The 21,792-nt window shown below is 38.5% G+C and overlaps 1 protein-coding gene across 11 annotated transcripts in view; it reads right to left on the bottom strand.

Moving 5' to 3' along the window:
- Nucleotides 1-21,792, bottom strand: part of MYBPC1 (myosin binding protein C1) — a 100,771-nt gene that overhangs the window by 19,716 nt on the left and 59,263 nt on the right. For all 11 annotated transcript variants that reach the window (XM_061417068.1, XM_061417072.1, XM_061417074.1 and 8 more), the window contains 9 exons: nucleotides 21,615-21,777; nucleotides 20,407-20,513; nucleotides 19,944-20,077; nucleotides 14,135-14,294; nucleotides 12,270-12,374; nucleotides 11,350-11,538; nucleotides 10,365-10,499; nucleotides 5,847-6,014; nucleotides 2,496-2,584 (listed from right to left, as the gene is read on the bottom strand). In XM_061417068.1, coding sequence (XP_061273052.1) covers nucleotides 2,496-2,584; nucleotides 5,847-6,014; nucleotides 10,365-10,499; nucleotides 11,350-11,538; nucleotides 12,270-12,374; nucleotides 14,135-14,294; nucleotides 19,944-20,077; nucleotides 20,407-20,513; nucleotides 21,615-21,777 — 1,250 coding nt within the window. The remainder of the gene's footprint in view (nucleotides 1-2,495; nucleotides 2,585-5,846; nucleotides 6,015-10,364; nucleotides 10,500-11,349; nucleotides 11,539-12,269; nucleotides 12,375-14,134; nucleotides 14,295-19,943; nucleotides 20,078-20,406; nucleotides 20,514-21,614; nucleotides 21,778-21,792) is intronic.

Here is a 21,792-nt window from a genome sequence, read left to right as displayed (position 1 = left end):
TATTGCCCATTAATTGCATTGGGTATGCAAGGCACTGGTAGGTACATGATATTTATAACTTCCTTTAATCTTCATTTCACAGTAAGTATCATTATCTTCATTTATTTATTTTTGGATAAAGGTATCAAATGACTTGCACAAGGCCTTGCAGCTAAGTGCTGGAACCTGGTCTTCCAGCCAGGTCTCTTCAGCTCCAAATCCTGTACATCCCAGCCTAACGGTTCAGAACATAGGCCCCGAGGCCCCAGAATCTGTATTTGGATCCTGACTCCACTGCTTGATAGCTGTGTGACTTTGGGCAAGTTACTTAAACTCTCTGCTTCAGTTTCCTAATCTGTAAAATGGAGTGAGAGTAGTACCTGTCTCACACTGTGGTTACCAAGACTGAAGTTCTAAGCTTCCGCGCACTGCATAAGGGTTTCATTGATCATCTCCATGTTAATGATTATTATTCCACTGTACCATGTTGCTCATTTTAGATTTGTCTGTAATTCCCTCTCTGATAACAGCTGAAACTATTCTTTAAGAGCAGACTTTGAGTAATTATAATGTCAGTCGAGGATGTGAGTTTCAGTTTCCATTACAAAGGAACTCCGTAAGATTCCTGAGCCTCCAGGCTCAACCCACAGACAAGAACCAAGTGTCTGGTAAGGCACAACCTTCCCAAGGGATCCTAACGTGGCTTGTTGATAGGTTCTGTTAAGGAATGTGAGAGACACATATCAAACCCCTGCCCACAGACCTTGAAAAAACGGACGGGGTGCTCAGATGCGCTAGTAGGAAGTTTAACAATATTGTTAGAGATGGGAAAGTAGTTCCAGGTCTCATTTCCTTAAACTGCAATTTATTATTAACTACTAGGAGAAGAAATTGAGTTCTCTGATAAAACATGAAGTGAAAAAAGCACTGGATTTAGTGTCTGGAGACATAGACACTATTCATGGCACTACTCTTTTCTTGCTGTGTGATTTTGGGCAAATCACTTAACTTCTCTGAATAATCAGTTCCTTCCTTTCTCAAGGTGTTAAGGAAATCTGCCATTCCTGCCTCTCACATGGGGCTCACATGAGGTCTCAGAACTCCAGAGGCTACATAAATATACAAACGTGACATACTACTCTCACCGTGGCTCTCCTGATAAATGACCAGCCCCTAGGGATGCCATACACACGAGGCCCCTGTTCTCATGCTCTTTCCTCCCCAAGACCCAGTCACAGAAGCTGAATCCACTGCCTCCCCCTACAAGATCCAGAACTGGGATTAGCCCCAGTTGTCAACATGGTGTGGAGACTAGAGGGTTAATTCAGCCCCAGTGCAGAGCAGGGTCCTGAGTGCCTGGCTTGTGCCAACTCCTAGTTTGATTTAAGGCTGTGGAAGGAGAGAAGTGGGAGGAATCTTGCCAAGCCATCTCCTTCCTCCTCTGCCACGTTTACACCTGCTTCCTCCTTAACTTCCCTTCTGACTTCACGTTCTGTCTATATAGAGGATAACTTCTTCTAAGGCTGGGCCCAAGCGCAGTGAGAATGGCCTGACCTGGCTGTCCCTTTAGGTTAATTTTCATGGGAGCCTGAGTTTGAAACAGCTGTGGGTGTATGTGTGTGTTCAAATGTGTGCACAGACCTAAATTTTAGTTCTAAGGGTGTCTGATATAACAGCCACAAGCTAAATGTGGCCATTTAAGCTAAAACTAAATAAAATTAAGGAAAATTAAAAATTCCCCATCACCCTAGTTCCTAGCTGCTCTTTTTAAGTTAATAGCCTCATCTGGCTACTGGCTACCATATTGGACATTGCATTAACAGAATATGTCTATCATCACAGAAAGTTCTATTGAACAGCGTTGTCTAAGGCATAAAAGGAATCAAATGAGTAAGGAGGTAATGGTGCAGTGTGTGTGTGTGTGTGTGTGTGTGTGTCTGAGAGAGAGAGTGCAAAAGTGATTATTGTATGCAAAACCTGGTTAAACTTATAAACAACAGATTCTTCTTCAGGAGCAATGATTTAACAATATTCATATACTTCAGTGAGTGACTTCACAATTTCAAATTTCAGTTATCCCTCATTGGAACCTGGGTAATTTGAGTGTGGTTTGGGATAACTGTGGGAAGCAAGCACAGGTTGTTTTTCTGCGTGTTACAGCAAGAACTTCACCTAAAAGGAAGATCATTTTTACATATGAATAGACCCCAAAAGATCTTTAAGATCTTAAGCATTTCTTGTTTTGGTGTCTCCTTGGTATTTGCTCTCTGGCCCACTGCAGTCATTGAGCTTCAGACAAGATGAGGTCTCATTTGGAAAATCTATGACAGTTTTATAGATTTCAGTACTTCTAAAGCAAGAAATTGTTTAGTCATTCTCCAAATCTGGTCCATCATTTCCTACTTTTTCTCTGAGAAGATCTTGAATCATGAATAACGTAAATGCTGAAGTATCTCCTTTTACTCCTTAAACACCCCAGCATTGTAAAGAGAAAGTGAACAACCCTGAATTATTACCTGGAAAGGAATAACCAGATTGATGGCTTCTCCAACTCTGCGGATATAGGTTTGCTTCAGGTGCCTTGGGATGCGAATCTTTGGAGCCTCTGAGATAGAGTAGAAGAGCATAATTTTGTAGTTAGTACCATACACTGGAAGCACCCTTACATAAGCGTACCTGGCATATACTCATCAGGATTTCCCTGTGCTTATGTCTCTGCAGTAAAATCTTAGATGGGCCACTAATAGATTATATATGGTAACTTTGGTTCCAAATGTTACCTTCAAGCAGAGATGTTTTAACAGTTTGACTCAACAAAATTTACTCTTGACCTCTTTCATTTTCTGCAACTTCCTATTTTTATTATGTGAGAGTTGGACTATAAAGAAAGCTAAGTACCAAAGAACTGATGCTTTTGAACTGTGGTATTGGAGAAGACTCTTGAGAGTCCCTTGGACTGCAAGGAGATCCAACTAGTCCATCCTAAAGGAAATCAGTCCTGAGTGTTCATTGGAAGGACTGATGCTGAAGCTGAAACTCCAATACTTTGGCCACCTGATGTGAAGAACTGACTCATTTGAACAGACCCTGATGCTGGGAAAGATTGAAGGCAGGAGGAGAAGGGGATGACAGAGGATGAGATGGTTAGATGGCATCACCGACTCAATGGACATGAGTTTGAATAAACTCCAGGAGTTGGTGATGGACAGGGAGGCCTGGCGTGCTGCAGTCCATGGGGTCACAGAGAGTCGGACACGACTGAGCGACTGAACCGAAATAACTGAAAGCAAACACTAAAGTTTCTCTTAGGGCCTTACATATATTTTCCGTAGTTTCTAACAGTGAGTATATTCTCCAACGAACATTCAATAAAAGATCTACAATCACCACATTAGCTGGTAGGACTGACCATTTTTTCTCACCAGAAAATAATAATAATAAAATAGCTTTGTCCAGCTGAAACTAACACAACATAGTAAAGCAATTATACTCCAATAAAATTTTTTTAATAATTTAAAAAATTTAAAAAAGCTTTAGTATGTAGCACTTGTTGCTTATGTAATTATGTTAGAACTTAATGGTAACTTTCTCCCTCTATGGCTATGGTGAAGTATGTAACATGCAGCACTAACCCACTGAATGTTGATATTCCTTAAACACCACAAAGATATTAGGACATGTGGATATAAACCCATCAAAGGCAGAAGAAAATCGAGGCTCATGGCTCACAGGGATGAAGTGGGCTCAGTATCATTTGAGGGCTCAGTATGGAATAGTAAATGCTTTTCATGAAGGGACCAACTTAACCCTCACAGCTACCTTTATGGCAAAGGTATTCTTTTTACTTTATAATAAAGAAACTAAAGCCAACAGGGGTTTAAGTCACTTGCCCAAGGTGATACAGCCAGGATTAGAACCTGGAGTCAGCCTCAAGTACCTACGCTCTGCTTAGGCACACAGACTGCAGTGTCAGAGAGATCTGGGTTTGAGTTCTAGATCAGACAGTAGATCTGGTCTCAGCCTCCTCCACAAGATCTAATTCACAGGATTGTTGTGAGGATTAAATAAGGTCATCTAGATAAAGCATTTAGCATACTGGCTGAGAATAATAAGTGCTCAATAAACTCAGGAGATGATGATGATGATGGTAGTAGTGGTGATTACTGAATGCTCCAGCTGGAAGAGAACTTGAGGGATCCTCTAACTCCCTAACTTCACAGAGTTAAGGAAAAAGAGACTCAGCGAGGTTCCATAGCACACTAAACCATCATCATAATAAAAGCTAGCTTATACCAAGAGCTTAGTGTGTGGCAAGCATTTCATTACGCAAATAACAGGGATTAATTCATTCAGCTCTCACAAGTTCTTGAGGTGGTAAGTCCGATTATTGTCTCTGTTTTGCAGATGAAGAAATTAAGGCTCAGGAAAAGCAAGTCCCTTGCCTGAAACCACATAGTCAATAAATGAAAGAAACAGAACTCATGTTTCATAGTCTGTCTCAGAATCAACTAAGAAAATTTGCATTCTTCACACTTTTTTCCATCCATCCATCCCCTAACCTCCCAAAAGGTTTCAGGCAGTCACACCATAAGTCTGTGGCCCAACATGATCCAGATCTAGATACTCAACCACTTTCCAATATTCTTTGCCCTAGAGCAGTGATGCTCAAACTTTTTGGTCTCTGTATCCCATTACAGTCTTAAAAACAATCAGAGGAAGGTCCCACAAAGCTTTTGTTTATATAGGCTGTATCTATCATACTAACCATATTAGAAATTAAAACCAATATATTTTGAAATATTTATATACTTACTTGAAAAATAACAACATAAATATCATTTTAATGAAAACAACCATATTTACATTAACAAAAACTTGTGATATGAGTGGCATTATTTTCTGTTTTGGCAAATATCTTTATTGTCTGACTTATAATCTATTGCAATATGTTGTTTTGCTTGAAGTGCTTGAAGAAAATTTGGCTTCACACAGAATATTTTAATAAATTTTTTCAGACAATTGTGGATATTCCGTTTTGATTCTACACTAAAACATGAATTGTAATTTCTTAAGGGTTAGCTACTTCCTGGTAGCTCAGATGGTAAAGCGTCAGCCTACAATGCGGGAGACCTGGGTTTGATCCCTGGGTTGGGAAGATACCCTGGAGAAGGAAATGGCAACCCACTCCAGTACACAGCATAAAATCTTGACATATACTTTGCATTTCACTGTCACACATATAGGGAAAAAGTGTACTCAAGAACCAAGGTTTAAAAATGATTAAATGATTAATTTTTTATTATAATCATATTAAATGATTATTAATGATTTTTATGCCTCATCAAGAACACTCTAAGGCCCATTTATTTTAATTGGGAGTGCATGGTGGTGAGGAAGAAAAGACTGACGAGACAATTCGGTGGCACGAATATGATCTGTGCTAAGGCACCAGCAGTTTTACACACCATTGCTTTTGGACCATCAGTGCAAACGTCAAACATTGAAAAGGGAAAACAACATGTTCATATTACTATGAAAATGATTTTGACCTCACAGACTCATTGGAGCCATTGTTGCTGCTGTATGGATTGTTTGAACGGTTTCTTCCCCGCCTCTCTCTCTCCATTATAAAAAGGCAGCCCAAACAGATTTGGCTCATGCAACCTGGTGTACCTATCTGGTCCTAGTACTAAGTTAAAAACTGGGAGCTGACCTCCCACACTGCCTATAAAAGGCTATTTTGTTCATTTCTAACTCCCAGGAGATATTAATAAAATATCAAAGGAGTGACAGCAAAAGAGGAGGGTTTCAGAAAGAAAGCGGTTAAAAAAACATGGAGACAAAATTTTGAAAGCCTTGCCACCTACCTATGATTTCCTTCACAAGGATGGGCTGAGAATAGTACTTGGGCTCGCTGGCACCGGCGGCATTCACAGCCTTCACACGCACATAGATCCTTGAATCCGTTGGCAGACCTGTGATGGTGAACTTGGTCTTTTCGATCAGTTCTGTATTTGCAACTATCCAGTCGTCAGCTAAAGTCCATTAAGGAAAAAAAGAAAAGAAAAATAATAGTTAGTGAAAGAAATCATCTTGTTAAACAATTTACTCTAAATTAGTATTTTACTCTAAATCATTTTGAGGGAATATGACTTTGCTCTGAACTCAGACTACATGGCTGGGCTTTTATCATATTTAAATGAATAATGGCCTAGAATGGCTAAGGTAAAAATCAGGAATGATAGTTAGATTCTGCTATTTCTAAAAAGTCTCTTATACATGATACTAGGGTATCCTGAATGATCGTGACTGTTCCAGGAATTTTGTAGTAACTTATTCCAATTTGGTTTTACAGTATACATTTTTTACAATTGATATAACCATGATATTTATCCATCAATATACATTAAAGGTCAGGAAAAAAGGAACACTATTCGTATGAATGAGAGACACTGATCTTTATACTCATATGATCTCTCCATTTTATCCTGGCAGGCTTATTACTATAAGACAATAATATGGCCATGGAAGTCTGAAGTGAAGTGAAGTGAAGTGAAGTGAAAGTCGCTCAGTTGTGTCTGACTCTTTGCCACCCCATGGACCTGCCTGCCAGGCCCCTCTGTCCACAGAATTCTCCAGGCAAGAACACTGGAGTGGGTAGCCATTCTCTCCTCCAGGGGATCTTCCCAACCCAGAGACCGAAGCCAGGTGTCCTGCATTGCAGGTGGATTCTTTACCGTCTGTCACCAGGAAAGCCCATGGGAAGTTGGATTATGCCCCCAATTATGAAGAAAAGAAGCCTATATCCACAGTAAAGAGGAAACACAGCTCAGGAGCCAAGACCTCATAAAGAATTGGCATAATCTTTCACTTCAGTCAAAAGTTCTGATTTTTTAAAATGTTTTTGGTAGCTTTGTCTGTAACCAAGAAAATTTAAACCCAGCATCCACGTTTTACAAACATTTCAAGTTCTAAAAGTTTATATGCATTATTATGCCCATGGAGGAAAAACAAGAAAGAAGAAGGCTTGGTTCCCACCTTATTAACTCATGGCCCACCCTCCCCTTCCATCCCTAAGGGCTTTTTGTGTGTGGGTGTATTTCATGCTTGGTCTTGGAACATTCCCAGAAACTTTATCATACAGTAAGAAACTCTGAGAGCTTTCAGAGAATACTTTACCTGGTAGATCATATGCAGCCTCCCCATTTTCATCAGACTGTTTTGCTGATGTACCTTTGAGAATCCGTCATTAAAATTAATTAAAGACACCCACTTTCACACCAGAAGAATATCGTATCAGTAGTCAGCATTCTCTGTTAGTAAAGTGTGCAAAGTATGCAAAGATATTTGTCTTCAGAACAGTGACGGAAGAGACCAAACACGTTAGAGGAGAGGGGAATTCCTCAGGAGGGGCACAGCCTGCTCTGTCCAGACTGTGGTTTTTTTTTTTTGTCCTGAGGCACCTGCCACAGAGAAGAGGAGGAGAAAGGAGGCTGGGACACCTCCAACTCCGGGAGCAAGAAGTAGAAAAGAACAAAGCAAGACCCCGAAGACAAAAGCGGAAGAGGTCCTAGACTCCATAGAGGAGCAGTCTGCAGTGGAACAGTCTCCCCTTGCTCTTGTCCCTGCCACCTCAGCTGGGGAGGGTCTGGTGGGTCCTCAGGGAACATAGTTCTCCCTATGTGGGGCTCACACATCAGAGTCTGGGAGTGAGGGCGCTTGAGATAAGGGCAGCCCTGTTTTATCAGGAATTGGAAGTGTTCTCCATGAAAATAAAAACTGCCCCCCGCAGCCCAGGAGGCAGCCCCTGGTCATGACAACAAGCTCTTGGTCTAGCAAACAAATTAAGCTATCCTGGGTTCCTGCATTCCACACAGGTGGAGGATGCTCCTGGCTCACAGAGGGGTTGTGGGTGTTCCCCTAATGGTTTGGAATGATGACCATCTAGGTTATCAGGAAGGGAGCAGGGGGCTGGGGATTCTTCTTTCTCTTATTTCAGCCCTTCTAGAGTATTAGGGAGAAGGAGCAGCAAGCCAGAATATCCTGGTGGCTAGGAGGGCATGTGAATGATACAAATTACTCAGGACTTTGAAAAAGAGAAACACCTTGAAGTCAATGGTCGGTCTGGGAGCTACCATGTTGATATTTCATAATGAAGAGACAATTGATGAGAACATGAAACAGGAGACTGAGAAAACATGCATGAACGAGTGAAGAAATAGGAAAGAAGAAAATTTCAAGAGGAAACAGGACAAAGCAAGATCAGAGAGAAATAAAAACAGCTTTTCATGTTGGAACTACTTGAGGGAAACAGAGAAAGAAACTGGTGTCCAGGGGTTGGGAAAGGAATGTGAAAGTTATTTGATACATGAGGAAAAGTTTTCAGGAAGAAAAGGAAGAACCAGGGTGAAGGAAGAAAGTGAAGAGTAAAATGGTGCAGGCATTACAACGTAAAATAAAAACCAAGAGAAAGACAGAGTCCAAACCAACACACGATCTTATAAAAGAAAGAATTCTCTTACAGAATAAAACCTGACGTAGCTAAAAGCATCAAACACTACAGAAATTAGTCTGGAGGACAACAGCCATTAAGAGAGAATGGAGAATAGGGCAGCCACAGAAAGGAAGAAAAGACTGCAAGAAGAAAGATATACACGTTATGAAAGAACTTCCATAGAAAGCTAATTCCAACACGTTATGTGGCAAAATAGATACATGATAATGACTGTGTACATATATATATGTATAGGGGGTATACATATATATCTACACAGACCACACACAAAATTATGTAAAATACACTTCGTTGTATTTTATCTAAGGTGGGTAACGTCAAAATGACAGCCATCTATCATTTTGCTGTATCTTCTTACTTTTTAAACCTATCAGAAAGAAAAGAGTAAAGAATTTGCTCTGTTTCATACATACACAAAAGGTTCACATTCAGCAGCCCCATCACATAGAAGACTGGGGAAGTCTGCCAGCAGGGCAGTATAAATAGCAGAGAGGAGGGCTTGGGGGGTGTTCCAAACAGGTGGAGGGGAATGGAACGGGAATAAACCATAGTCTGAAGTGCTCAAGATTTTATCTGTTGCCTGAGTGACAATGCCGCCTCCCACACTGGGATAACTCTGGGAACTGTTTTCTAATTCCCCCCATTGTTGTTTTGGTTAGTGGATATCTAAGCCCTGGAAAAATCAAGCACAGTGCTCTGTGAGTGAGTGCATGTGAATGGAATGGAGTGTTACCAAGATTCTCTATTTCCCCTTTCTCTTCTACCCTCCCGACCAACTCAGGTTATTTCCGCAGGTGCTCCCATCCAGAGGCCTGGGGCTTCTTTTTCAGCAGTCTGCTCTTCAAAGAAGTTTCGTCTTCATAGGCGCTTTCCTTCTGTTCACACTCCTGTTTTCTCAAATGTGCTCTGGAGTCTCTCTTTCATTCATGTAAGAGTCATGTTAAAGTTGCGGGTCCAAAGAATTTTCTTAGAGGCTATCTTGGCCTCTCATTTGTCAAGATTTGAACAAACTTCCCTGGTGGACTGTTTACCTACCATCATCTAGAATGGAGCCTGAGTTTAGAGCTAGGGCAGTTTTATTCACCCATCTCCAAATCGTGACAAGTAGGAAATAAAAAAATACAAGAGGCTTTTAGTGAACTGTACCTTTTCTTTTGGTTTTAGATATACTCCGGCCCATATTTTCTTGAGTCATTTTTTATTTTTTATTATTGCTATCAGCAAGAGGTTTTTTTTTTTTTTTGCCAGTTTCTATTCACCTCCTAAATGTAAGCCATTAAACCATTAAAATTTTATACTCTCATGTCCTGGAACATATTACTGCCATTTGTCAAATCTATTTCTTACACCCTCTGGTGTAAAATTCTTTACCGATTCTTTAAAACACTGAAAGTTGTTCTTGATTATTCTTTTTTTTTTTCCTGTAAGAAGGCAGGAATTTGTCACCAGATAGTCAAATATATAATCTCTCCTTACCTAGAAATAGGTAGCTCTGCTGATAACTGACCTCTGCTCAGTATAGAGTTTAGCATTTCCAATTTGCTTTATCCTAACTAGACTTTTATTTTGCTTTGGCACATTTTAATTCCACCAATTCAAGAAGAAGGGATCCCTGAAGTTTGGTTAGAATCCCTCCTCCTATGTCCTAGATCTATCGTGTGGTCAGATCTGGGAGCCCATCTGGATATTTTGGAGATCTCAAATGATTAATACCAATGAAGGGCTGAATTCTTATCTATCACAGAAGGATGACCTTTGGCTTGTCATTTTCAGTAGGCAGGAGAAGAATTCCCAAGACAGAAACAAAAAAAAGGGGGGCATATCTCACCTATTGATGACGGTATTCGTTTGAATTATGAGCTGTACTTACTTCCTTCAAAGCAATACTCTAGCACATAGCCGTCTAAACCTGCTGCGCCAATCTGGTCTGGGGGCCGCCACTTCATTGTGACTGTGGTGTCAGTTACAGAGTCAACGGTCAGAAGAGTAGGAGGGCTGGTTACAGCTTTAAAGATGAGAAAGACGGAAAAAGCAGAAACTATTAACTACGGAATTATGGCACAGGAACTGTGGTCAAATGAACTAGGACACAAATAAAAATGCACACAGAAGCCCCCACATCTTAATAAAATTCAGTGACGACTTCTTGAGTATACGCTGTGTATATGGCAAAGATCTGCCAGGCATGAAAAATATTTTAGAAATGCTGCCACACTTGCCCTCCACTTGGGAGGTTGGTGTGGGATTCTGGGAGGCCCAAGGCATTTGAAAAAAGTCAAAGTTTGAGATCTAATGATCTAGTGTAAATTTCCTATAACTTCTTAATTTTCAAGTGCAAGCTCTTCTTTGAAAATTACACTTCTCTACCATAAAATGGCAGAGACATCTTAATCTCTTTCGTTGCCTTTACTGAATTGACTTTTTTGGTTCATAGATAACATTTAAAATGTTGTAAAGCAAAGAGACTAGCTTCCAAGTGTACTTGGTTGAATAGATCTCAATTTGTTTTAGTTATAGTGTCTATACTAAGGTGCTGGCTTATATTTTCAAAAGGTCAAAGGAGGGTAGTCATGTGTCAACAGGCTCAACTATGTTTCCAGTGAGGAGGGGCAACAGAGCCACCCACAGCTGTCTTTGGAATTCCAGTAATAAATTCCAGGGCCTACAGTACGAAGGCATTCAACTCTATCACACTGTTTGTAATTTCTTAGACAATTGTCCCGAACAATTTCTAGTTTCTTGCTCTGGCGCCACTCCAAGAAGCTTCTAGGTCTGGCTCAGTTAGAAGTCAGAAGACAGCAGTCACAACCTGGGGCAATGATTTTCATGACAGAGACACACCTCTCTTGACTCACCCAATGGAACAAAAGGCTTGGAGGGCATACTGGGCTTAGAGATGCCAACAGCATTGACAGCAAAGATGCGGACCTCGTAGGCCACACCTTCAATCATCTTCTTGGGCTCAAAGATTGTTTCTTTGCAGAGATCGAAATTCAGCCTCATCCATCTGGAGCTTTGTTTCTTTTTCCTCTCAATGAAATACCCTGAAGGGGACACAAAATGGAAACAGGTTTTTTCCTTGGCCTCTAAAAGTAAACTTTGTTAGATATTAGAATTCTCAAAAATTTCTTAAATTCTCAGTATTCTAAGTGAAAAAGTCATACATGTATTTTCAACTCATCTTATTCCATCAGTTGTTTGAGAGAGATTATAAGGAATATAAATATTAACATCATGGGATATAGACAAAAATAAAAACACTAAAAAGTTAAAGTGGTGCTAGGAAGAGAAGAGGAAAAAGTAGACCACAGATATGTAGGCCATAGAAATTAGTACAGTGACTATGAGTCCCAGCAATGCAAGTAAGAAGGGGGAATAACCAGTTTTGTAAGTTTCATTATTAGCAAGGAGAAAAATGTTCTTATTCCATGGAGGAAGTAAATTCTTCTAAGTATTTAACCCTAAATGAAACTGCTTCATAGACATAATTCTCTGGAGCTGGGCATTTACTGACCGGAACAAAGTTAGACTTATGGTTGTTTCAAAATTAGATACTGAATAGAAATGTCAAAAAAGAGGACAGGAAATCAGATGATATTCATAGGAGCTATTTAAATCTCAAGTACTTAAAGGACATCCCCCAATATATTTTAATTTGAATGGATATGTAAAGATTTTTCTAAATTCAGTATTTTAAAATGTGTTCTGTGCTAATGTGCATAAAGAGCACATCAACTCTATTGGCCATTCCACAGATGAACCAACATGCAGTTACCTAAGATTGGGGACCCTCCATCATAGAGAGGAGGGTCCCAGGTCATGATGCACCAATCGTCTCCTACATCTGTCACATTTGGTGCCACTGGAGGATCAGGGATATCTGTAACATACAAACAAATTGAATTAAATAAAATAAAATTGACCAAAAGCACAAAGAAAAATGTTCATTGGAAAATATGTTTTGGGGTAATAATCACAGAAGCAATGCTATTTCTGAGTATTTTTCCATGTTTACTGAAATGCACTGGCTAACTAGTTTAGGCATAAGGTCCTGTTCCCTATGGAATCAGGGAAGGTGAGCCCAATACAAATAGAAATGATGTCTCTAAATCTTTTAAGCTAGTGTCACATTATAGGACCGCATGAAATTCAAGACTCTTGTTTGTCTTGAAAATGGTGACTAAGAAATTAAATTATTGCCTAAATATTGGATGGGATTTTGTTTCTTAACTACAAAGTGAATTTACAGCAGAACTAAATCAAAGACTAATCATTGTACATTTTACATTAGTTGGAAGATTCAAGATGTTGACTGGTAGAAATCCAAGTCAAAAATGGCAAGTTAGGGACTTCCCTGGTGGTCTAGTGCTTAAGAATCCACTTAGCAATGCAGGAGATACAGGTTCGATTCCTGGTCAGGGAACTAAGATCCCACAGTCCTAGGAGAAACTAAGCCTGTGTGCCACAGCTACCGGGTCCACATGTCACAACTACAGAGTCCAACCAACCACAACGAAAGATCTTGCAAGATGCAACGAAGATCTGGCGTGCCACAACAAAGACCCGACACAGCCAAATAAATAATTTTTTTTAATGTCAAGTTACCATGTCTTCTATAGTTCAAGATGTAATAAAGTGACCTTAGCTTTGGATCAATTTGAAATATGTTTCTTGAGGGAAAACTAAAATGGAATGAAGAAATCATGAGATCTTGGTCTATCAGTAATCTGCTAGACTCATTTCACTTGGTTTTGCGGTCTGGAAAAAAGTATTTAGAAAGTCATCTGAGAACCAAGGCAGGTCTTACTCCTCTGTGTGGAGTCCTGCCCCAAGGCCACAGGTGCTAGGCCTTGCACTAAGACCACAGAAGTGGAGCCCAGCACCAAGGTCACCTCTGGAACTGACGGAGCCCCTTTGTGAACATCGCCAAAAGCCACCCTGATCTTAAATTATCAGCAGACTTCCTGATCCCAAATGAAGCAAAAGTGCCCACCCTGGTAGTCACCCTATGGCGCCCTAACCAATCACCTAATGCCAACCGTCCAGCAGGAATGTGCTTTGTCTTGAGGCTATAAAAATTGGCTACTAACCCATAAAAAGCATTGACTCTCCCTGGACTGGCAAGAGGTTAGCCCGCTGCATTTGCAGTGCCCTCATAATCTCTGCTTTTTGTTCTTAATAAACTCACTCCCTTCTGAAAAGCTCTGTTTCTGAAAATTCTTTTCCAACCTGTGTTTGCACTGCCTCGGCACTCTACAATGAATGTGATGCCGGAAATTATTTAACAATTGTGTGTCAGTGACTGTGGAAGACACTGAAAGGGAGTATGACTGCAGGGAACTTGGTCAGCAACCCCAAAGTCTAACTTGAGCTATTCCTTCTTGCAACTAGTCCTCTAGGCAAGAAAAGAGATGAGAAGGGAAGGAAAAAAAGAAAAGAGGAGAAAGAAAAGAAAAAGAAAGACATAGAAAGAAGTGGCAAAGACAGAGAAAGAAAGGCAGTGGTTTATAAAGTACAGCTGTAGTGCGAGTTTTTTTGTCAGCTACCCAGAAAAGCTGAGACACCCAAGAGCTCGGAAAGTCTACCTAAGATCTAAGCACATCAGCTTGATCCTAGAAGTTTGTTGACTTGAAGACTTACCCACAACTTTAATCTTAATGCTTGCATGTGCTTCCCCGGCTTCATTTTTCAGATTTATGTGGTAAACACCAGAATCATCTTTTTCTGCTATGTCAATAACAAGAGTGGTGCTGTCAGGGTAATTTTCAGATCTTATCCGGCCGCTGCCCTCCATAATAGCCTACGGAGAAAGGAAACGCAATATGATATGATCTGTGCAAACAATAAGGACACCTCCAGAGTGCCTGGGCACTTAAGCTGGAAATGGTGCTAATGCCTGAAAAGCATGTTCCTAGTTTTATCCTCGACCAGCTCTAAGGACAAACATACTGTCATCCCATTTTACACACCGGAAAATTATGGCCCAAAGCTGCATGGCTAAGAAGCGGTAGAACTGGGATTTGACTCCCAAGTTCACTATCAGTTAACTCCTTAAAAAGAGAAAGTTGGAGGACCAAAAATCTAAGCACAAAACTGTCATTCTAGGAGAAGAGTTTCTTTGTACATTAAACTAGAAATATTTCTAGTTTCTCATATCAGAAACTAAATAATGATTTGTTCATTTCTTAAAATGTTTTGAAAATTTTTAAATACTGAAGGGGTTGAAGAAGGACACAATGGCAATTTCCCAATTTGATTTTTCCCTTCCAGTGGGACATGAAAGAATGAACATCTAATTCCTAAAGTAAAGACAGAGGGAAGCTGAGACTTCTGTTATATTTTCTTTCTTTTCTCCTTCTTCCCTTTTCCCCCTTCTTATTTTCCTCCATTTCTCCCCTTCCTTCTTTCTCACGCCAGAAGTTTACAGTACATTTTTCTGATTCCCAGATCATATCTTCCATGCAACAATGGGCAGCCAGTACACAAAGAGGAAAAATAGAGAAGGTCCAGGAGGTTTAGAACCTGGGTAATTTGCCACTAACTACTGTCACTTCTACTCTTTAGGGTCTGGATTAGGACTTAAAAATCTTCAATAACATAAGATTGTGACAACAGTAAGAATATTTGAAGTGGCTTTCATGATTCTTATTTTATGATAAAACAAAATAGCCTCATTTTAGCCAAATCCTTACCTTAAGATTGTAAAAGATGTTCTGCTCTTTTTTTTTAATGTGAAAAGAAAAATGATTTACTTAGGGCAGTGTTATACTATCCATTTCATATTTCCATATTTTATTTTGTTCACTGTGCTATAATTTACACAGAGTAAAATTCATAGCTTTTAGATATATAGTCCATGAATTTTGACAAACTTCTGTGATTCTGTAACCAGTACCGTAATCAAGACACAGACTATCTCCATCGCCTCCCATAGTGTCCCCACACTCCTTGGCATTCAACCCACTAAACCCTGGTCTCTGGAAATCACTGGTCTGTTATTTGCCACTTTAGTTTCCTCTTTTCCAGAATGTCAAATAAATGGAGTCAAACATTTCAAGTGAAGTTTTTTAGATTGATCCATTTTGCTGTATGTCTTATGAGCACATTCCTTTTCATTACTGTGCAGTTTTCCATTGCATATTCCATGTGCAGTTGGTTTATGTACGTACAACTATATCCTTATACAATTGAACTTTTGAGTCATTTCCAGGTTTTGACAATTATAAATACATCTATAAACATTCCTGAACAGGGTTTTATGTGGACATGTGTTTCATTTGTTTGGGGAAGATACTTAGGAATAGCTTTGTAGTTGTATGGAAGTATACGCTTAACTTTATATTAAAAAACTATCAAACTCTTTTCCAAACTGGATGTACCATTTTGCATTCTGACCAGCAATGAATGAGACTTTCATTGTTCCATATCCTTGCCATTATTTGGTATTGTCAGGTTTTTTTTAACGGCTTCTTAAAATGGTAGTTTCTTTCACTCAGCATAATTATTTTGAGACTCATCCAAGTTATTGCACTATATCACTAATCCATTTCTTTTTATTACTGAGTATTATTTCCTTGTATGAATTTTATTTATCCATTCACTCATTGATGGAATCTGCATTTTTCTCAGCTTTTGAATATTACAAATAAGGCTACCATGACTATTTGTACTAGCAGGCTTTTGTGTGTGTGTGTGGCTTATATTGGATTTTTATGGAAAATCCCGAATGAAATTTTTGGCCAAACCAATACATCAATGATTATGTCAACTGTAAATAAAGACAGTTCTACTTGTTCCTTTCCAAAATTTATGTCTTTTACTTTTTTTTCTTGTTTGATTGCCCTGGCTATAACTTTCAGTGCAATGTTGAATAGAAGTGGTAAGAAGGAACATCTTTCTCTTCTTTCTGATCTTAGAGGAAAAGCATTCGGTCTTTTCACCATTATGTAGGATGACAGGATTGCTGTAGGATTTTCAAGGATGTCTTTCATCATGTTGAGGAAGTTCCTTTCATGTTCTTATTTGCTTTTTTACTAGAAATGAGTGTTTAATTTTGTCAAATGTTTTTCTGTGTCTATTGAGATGATCACATTCTTTCCCTGGTTTGTTAATATGGTGAATTATATTTATTTTTAAATGCTAAACCCACCTTTGCATTCCTGGGATAAGCCACCTGTGGATATAACATATTGTTCCTTTTATGTACTTTTGGATTTGATTTGCTAAATTCTGTTTAAAACTATTTTTGTCCTATGTTCAGGAGTGATACTGATTTGTAGTTTTCTCTTTCTGTAATGTCTTTTTCTGGTTTTGCTGTAAGGATAATACTAGCCTTCAAGAATGTGTTGGGAAATATTCCTATCTTCTTTTCTTCAATTTTTTTCTAGAAGTTTATATTAAATTTATATTATTTCTTTATTAAACATTTGGTGGAACTATCCAATAAAGCCATCTACATGTGAAATTTTCTTTGTGAAAGATCTTAAACTACAAATTCCATTTCTTTAATGGATGTGGATGTTTTAATAGGAATGTTTCTTTAATAGGGATGTTCAGTACTGATTTAGTCATATTTCACAAATTCTGATATGTAGTGTGTTCATAAATATTTTCTGGAATAAGAAATGGCAACCTGCTCCAGTACTCTTGCCTGAAAAATTGCATGGACAGAGGAGCCTGGCAAACAGTTAGAAGCAACTCACCACATAAATAATTTCTGATTTTCCTTGTAATTTCTTCTTTGATCCATGAGTTACATTTTTTCTCTTTTTTTTTTTTTAAAGAAGCTACTTAGCTTCTAAATATTTAGAAATATTACAAATATTTCTGTTACTGTTTTCTAATTAATTCCATTGTGGTCAAAGAATATACCTTGCATGACCTGAGTCCTTTTACATTTATTGAGACTTATTTATGGTCTATTTTGGTAAATTTTCCTGTGTGTTTTAAAATAATGCCCATTCTGCTTTGTTTAATGGAGTGTTCTATAAATGTCAACTACATCAAGATGGTGGATAATATTTCTTAAACCTTGTATATCTTCACTGATGGCCTGTCTTCTTGTTCTACCAACTATGGAGAGAAAAGTATTAAAACCTCCAACTTAACCATTTTCCTCTGTGATTCTATCATCTTGGTAGCTGTTTTTTTTATTTGTCCCATTTGTTATTTCTGCCTCTTGTTTTTTTGCCTTCTTTCAGGTTCATTAAATATGGTTCCATGACTCCATTTTATGTTCTGTGTTGGCCTATTAGCTATAACTGTTTGTTTTATTATTTTAGTAGTTCCTTTAGGGTTTATAGTATAGTCTACTTTCATGTGGTATTATAATATTATATGTTTAGCAAAAGAAACTTACAACAGCATACATCCATTTCACTCCCTCTCATCCTTACTTCTGTTTCTCCCTTCCTGGTCTTATGTTTTCATTGTAATAAACTTTACTTACACTAATGTTTAAAGCTCCACAGTGCATAATTATTATTTTTGTTTAAACAACCAATTGTCTTTTAAGATTTAAATAGTCAGAAAAAATTCTTAAATGTTTATCCATGTAGGTACCATTTCTGGCGCTCTTAGTTCCTTTGAGAATGCTTTCATCTTGGTATCACTTCCTTTTTTAGTATAATACTTATTTCTTTTGGCTCTGCTGAGTCTTCACTGCTGCTCGAGCTTTTTCTCTGTTTGTGGTGATGGAGGCTACCCGTCAGCTGCAGTGTGTGGACTTCTCACTGCAGTGGCCTCTCTTGTTGTGGAACATGGGTTCTAGGGCGTGGGCCTCAGTAGCTGTGGCGGGTGGGCTTAGTAGCGCTGTGGCATGTGGGATCTTCCCAGATCAGGGATGGAACCCATGTCTTCTGCAATGGCAGGCAGACGCTTTACCACTGGGCCACCAGGAAAGCCCAGTCTCACTTCATTTTGACTTAAGGACTTCTTTAAGCATTCTTATACTGCAAGTCTGCTGGAGATGATTTCTTTCAGCTTTTGCACATCTGAAAATAACTTTATTTTGCCTTTGTTTCTGAAAATTATTTCTACTGAGTATAGAAATCTAGCTGACAGTTTTTTCCCCCTTTAAATGTTGATCCACTGTCTTCTCACTTGCTTGGCTTCCAGAGAGATTAGCTGTCATCCTAGTCTTTGTTCCTACGATTAAATGTAACCTTTTTCTCTGTTTCCTTTTAAGATCGTTTTCTTAACCACAGGTTTTAAGCAATTTGATTATGACAGTGTAAATTTCTTAATGTTCCTTGTGCTTGGATTTTATTGAACTTCTTGGATCTGAGATTTTATAGTTTTTTTTATCAGTTTGAAAAATTTGGGGCCATTAATTCTTCATATATTTTTATGTCCTACTCTTTGGGGACTCCAATTACACATAGATTTGACTTCTTGAAGTTGTCCCATAGCTTAACAAAGCTCTTTTTTTTTTTTCTCTCCAGAAAATAGAAAAGGAGGAAACAGACTCCAACTTCCTTAAACAATGTTTTTGCAGAGCAGCTTTGAGTTCCCTGCAAAATTGAATGCAAATGTACAAAGAGTTCTCATATAATTCCTGTTTCCACACATATACAATCTTTCCCACCACTGACACCCCCACCAGAGTAGGTACATTTGTTACAATGAATGAACCTACACTGATAAAAGGTTATCATTGAAAATCTATTGTTTACATAAACTCTTGGTGTTGTACATTTTATGGGTTTTGAAAAACCTATAATGTCTTATGGGTTATGTGGGTCATAATGTCATGTGGGTCATAATGTCATAATTCAATGTTATAATGACAGGTATCCATAATTATAGTATTATGTAGAATGGTTTTACTACCCCTAAAACATTTAATATAGGAAGCCACAGAATGACACTTGAGCTGGCTCCACTTAACCACTCCAATCTTATTGATTATTCTTACTCACTCTGTCCTGGCCATACTGGCTTTCTTTTTATTCCTCCAGAAGGTCAAGCACATTTTCTATTGTTCTTTGCTCTTGCATTGACATCACCTGGAAATTTCTTTGCTCTTATATTCACATAATGGTTCCCTGTTGTCATTCATAGAGGCTGTAGATGCTCCATGCAGTCACTTACTAATCATATTACCTTGTTTTTTATTTTTAATCTTCATAACACTCATTACTATCCAGAGGGACTTTATTTAATAATTCATTATCTATATCTCTTCCACTCCATTCTCTGATACCCAATTGAAGGAAAGATAGAATCTCATTCATGGCACATAATAACATTCATTTGCATATGTTCACATAGTAGGTAGTCAGAAATATGAAAAGCAAGTGAACAGTTATTGTATTTGCCTAAAAATCAGTGATCTTTATTTGCTAAAGTAACTATATCTTTGCCATACATTTATCTGCTGCCTCCTTTCATCTGACTTACGGAAGGAAGGGAGTAGGGTAGGGGGGGTGTGTGTGTGTGTAGAACAAACCTTATCTGCTCGGCTCCAAAGGGCTTTAGGAGGTGGTTCCCCACTGATGGGAATCTCTAGACGAAGCTTGTTTCCTGCAATTACTGTCACTGTATTGTCAGCATCAAGACCATCCAGGTTGATCTTAGGTGGATCTAGAATATTAAACATGGCCTTTGTTATCAGACATTTATTTCCATGTGATTATAGGGGTTAGGTCTTGTCTAGTGTTAAACATTGGTAATAACCAATATTTTATTTGGTCAAAAAGAATATAAGAGGAATCAAAGCAGTCAGTGCTAGTACCTTGCAAAACTATTTCATTGTTAAGACCTCTTAAGAATCAACTATTAATATTATGCCTAGTGATTAATACCAATTCATGTCATTTTCTTTAAATGTCACATTTTGAATATAATTCCAAGGTAAGCAAAACCAGAAAAACAAGAATACAACTCTGAAATGATTTCTTTTATCTACTCACCAACAACATGAACTTTGGCAGGCAAAGTAACAGAATAGTCATCTGGTGTGAATACATAATCACCTTCGTCCTCAACGAGAGCATTGGCTATTACTAATTTGTGGATTCTAAGGAAATGAAAAAACATGTTTCTAAGACTGTGCAAAGATTTAGACTGTATAAGACTCAAACTGAGGAGACACATGATTTTATCTTAACTTGCTTAGTGCAGCCTGCAGAGAGAGTGAGAATAATGTGAATACTTAATTAGCCTATTTTTTGATCCACATTCAGTATTTATTTTGGGCTATATGGAACCATCTCTACAAATACAGCCTGTTTACTATGCAAGAATCTCTTCTGCCTTTTAAAAGTCTCATAGCTTAAAAAAAGAATAGAAGATAACACCTCACTGATGCCACTCTTTAAGATTCAAGAAATTACCAAGAATAACCTTGACTTTGGTTTTTTATGCAAACCTAAGAGCAATAGTCCTTAAAAAAAAAATTGAGGCATAGTTGATATACAGTATTCTATGTTTCAGATATAAAACTTAGTGATTCACAATTTTAAAGGTTTTACTCCATTGATGGTTATTTAAAAATATTGGCATAAGAACAGTAGTTCTTAACTTCATTGGCATCGTGCACCAGTGAATATCTGATGGACACAATGGCACCTCAATCTGGAGAAAAACAAGTATTTTTGTACACAGAGAATCTGCTTACAATTTCAGAGGATTTGGGGGGGGGGGCCCTGAAGTTCATGGGCCTCCTAAGAATCCATGGATCCAAGTTTAAGAACTCTTGGACTTGCCCTGCATCTTTGCTAGAATCTAGGATATTAAGCAACCTCCTCTCTAGCGGGGGGGAAAAAAATGTGGAAGGATCATGTGACATTTATTAGTTAGGGACAGTGGATCCAATCTGACCAGTTCCTCAACTCGAATTCAGTATCATTCTGCTAAGTTCATGTTTATATAGGAAGACTCAATCAATGGATTCCAAAATAATAGCACCTCACTGAAAGGCGCAGGTACCAGGTCACAAGTATGACATGATGTACGGCAGAGAAATCACCTATTGCTGCTATTTGGAAGCAAAACACCAGAAATGGATACTCTCCTTATGACTACTCTCCAAACATCCTTACCAATCATCTAATTTAGGAAGTAGAAGAAGCCAATACGGCGACCAGCCCTCACTCAGGGATTGCTCTGGCTTGTTTACCTTCCTTTGTGAACAATCTTTAGATGGTCAGTCTCCTGAACAGGTAGGCCATTTTTAGTCCATTTTCCTGTTATGTTCTCAGATACTTCACACTTCAAGCAGATTTCCTTTCCAAGGTTTACAGTCTGATCAGTCAGAGGTGTCAATATCTTCAGGGGTTTTACTGCAGAAATAATAG

This window comes from Bos javanicus, chromosome 5 (assembly GCF_032452875.1).
Source record: "Bos javanicus breed banteng chromosome 5, ARS-OSU_banteng_1.0, whole genome shotgun sequence".
In the NCBI taxonomy this organism is placed as follows: domain Eukaryota; kingdom Metazoa; phylum Chordata; class Mammalia; order Artiodactyla; family Bovidae; genus Bos; species Bos javanicus.
The sequence above is the reverse complement of the archived record's forward strand: the minus strand, read 5'-3'. Positions and strand labels throughout refer to the sequence as shown.